The 2,165-nt window shown below is 39.3% G+C and overlaps 1 protein-coding gene across 1 annotated transcript in view; it reads left to right on the forward strand.

The window, feature by feature from the left end:
* Window positions 1-1,026: 1,026 nt before the first annotated feature.
* The window catches only part of LOC107727140 (uncharacterized), a 4,493-nt gene continuing 3,354 nt past the window's right edge, over window positions 1,027-2,165 (forward strand). The window contains exons 1-3 of the mRNA XM_016536926.1: window positions 1,027-1,167; window positions 1,624-1,762; window positions 1,850-1,977. Coding sequence (XP_016392412.1) covers window positions 1,027-1,167; window positions 1,624-1,762; window positions 1,850-1,977 — 408 coding nt within the window. The remainder of the gene's footprint in view (window positions 1,168-1,623; window positions 1,763-1,849; window positions 1,978-2,165) is intronic.

Below are 2,165 nucleotides of genomic sequence, written 5' to 3' on the forward strand. Positions count from 1 at the left end.
TATCACATATATATATTTTCTGTAAATAAGGTTGCTATGACATCTACATTTTAGAGACATTTAGAAATTTCACAATTCTCAATACCACCGCAGAATACTAGAGTAACTAATAAACAGACATACTTGCAGACATACTTAAATTCATATTTCATTGTTTTATTTTGACAGCACATTTCCACCCAGAAATATTAGGGAAATGTATGCCCAAGGAATCGTTGCCGTGTTTCCATATCTTGGTGATCCCTACACAAAGAATGGATATGTAAATGCAAATCATTTTTGTTCAAATCTAGTTATGGGGTTAGTTGGTCACCTTTGCATTACTTAAGATGTGTTTGTTTTAAAGGAACATTATTATGACCCTCAAAGTGGACAAGTTTACTTGACTTGGAAAATAAAGAACATTCAGAGAAACAGAACTGTAGAGAACATCATCAGAGAACTGTAGACGTTCCTCACAGTCTTTCAGCGGTGGCCCGACTTCAGAAAGAGAGGCTGCATCCAGCACAGATGTTATCCTCACTGAAGAACAGTGTAGAGAAGCAGTTTCTCTAATTAATGAATGAATGAATGAATGAATGATGCATTTATATAGCGCTTTATTGTGTATTGTTGTACGCCCAAAGCGCTTTACAATCATGTGGGGGGGTCTCTCCTCAACCACCACCAGTGTGCAGCATCCACTTGGATGATGCATGCGCAGCCACAGAACAACGGCGCCAGTGCGCTCAGCACACACCAGCTACAGGTGGAGAGGAGAGAGAGTCATAGAGCCAATCAAGTGGTTGGGGATTATTAGGAGGCCATGATTGACAAAGGCCAGGGGGGCAATTTGGCCAGGACACCGGGGTTACACCCCTACTCTTTACGAGAAGTGCCATGGGATTTTTAATGACCACAGAGAGTCAGGACCTCGGTTTAACGTCTCATCCGAAAGACGGTGCTTTTTGACAGTATAGTATCACTATACTGGGGCGTTCGGAACCACACAGACCACAGGGTGAGCACCCCCCGCTGGCCTCACTAATGAAACACACCTCAGAAGTGGACACCATCAAGATCAAAATGAAGGAGACATTTCAGTACCGTCGCAAGATGATTCAAGACCCGAGCAGAAGCACTGATGTGTTGACGGAATTTCCACGCTTCTTGGATGTTCAAGGCCTGGTGAGAGAACATGTCTATCTGGTGATAAGAGAATTTCTTTAACCCGGTCATTGGGTTGGGGTTAAACAAATATTCTAGGTTTAATGCAAGTTCAGCTCAATTGACAACATTTGTGGAATATAGTTCATTACCATTTACAAAGAAATAAAAAACTACAATGGATGTGCATAGTCACACATTTCTGAGCTTTAAGGGCAGAAATGTAATTATAATACAATTATATAATTTTTCCAAAGGCCTTACATGAATTCTTCTGTTAAAACACGTTAATTGAGCTGTAAAGTTGTTTAAAACATTTTTATTGTGTTTGTATTAAAGAATGAGGGACACGCCAAAATTTATTTTTGTGGGAAATAATTCCACAAATGCTGTCAACTTAACTTATATCAAATTTTGAATATTCTTTCTGAAGTAAATGATTTACACAAGTGTTTGTTGTTTATGATGTTTTTGCAGATTGAACAGGACTTGTGGCCAACTACATTCATGCTCAAAGTTATTCAGCAAAGCAAAAGTCTTAACTCCTCCCAAGCCCTTCAGGACCTGATTGACTGTGCTGAAATGACTGTGAAGGAGAATGAAATGGGGGATGCAGGTTAGACTGTCAGAGTTCAGAATAAGATTGTTTAGACTTCTCCATGTATTTTTTTTCTGATGTTGCCATTTCAGTTTTTTTTTCCAGGATGGAACAGTGACATTGCTTCTATTCTTCTTTTACTTCATTTGATCCCACCTTCACCACAAGGCAGAAAGAGACCTGGAAAAATGTCCGCATCTCAAGCAGAAAAACACCTCATCATCTTCAAAAAGGTAAATTTGGTCTTTACTGTCATTACCTGTAGTCTGCCTAAAAGCAATGTCTGTTGGGCTAATTATATTGTGAAAAACTAATGTAGAGAGCGTCAATTGGAGAGCTGGTTTTAATTTTTCATTTATTTCATCTTTAGTCCGGGACTAACATACAAGACCACCTGGACTCCATTGAAGAAAGCACACAG

The sequence above is a fragment of the Sinocyclocheilus rhinocerous genome, unplaced genomic scaffold (genome assembly GCF_001515625.1).
Source record: "Sinocyclocheilus rhinocerous isolate Xijiao unplaced genomic scaffold, SAMN03320098_v1.1 scaffold4140, whole genome shotgun sequence".
In the NCBI taxonomy this organism is placed as follows: Eukaryota; Metazoa; Chordata; class Actinopteri; order Cypriniformes; family Cyprinidae; genus Sinocyclocheilus; species Sinocyclocheilus rhinocerous.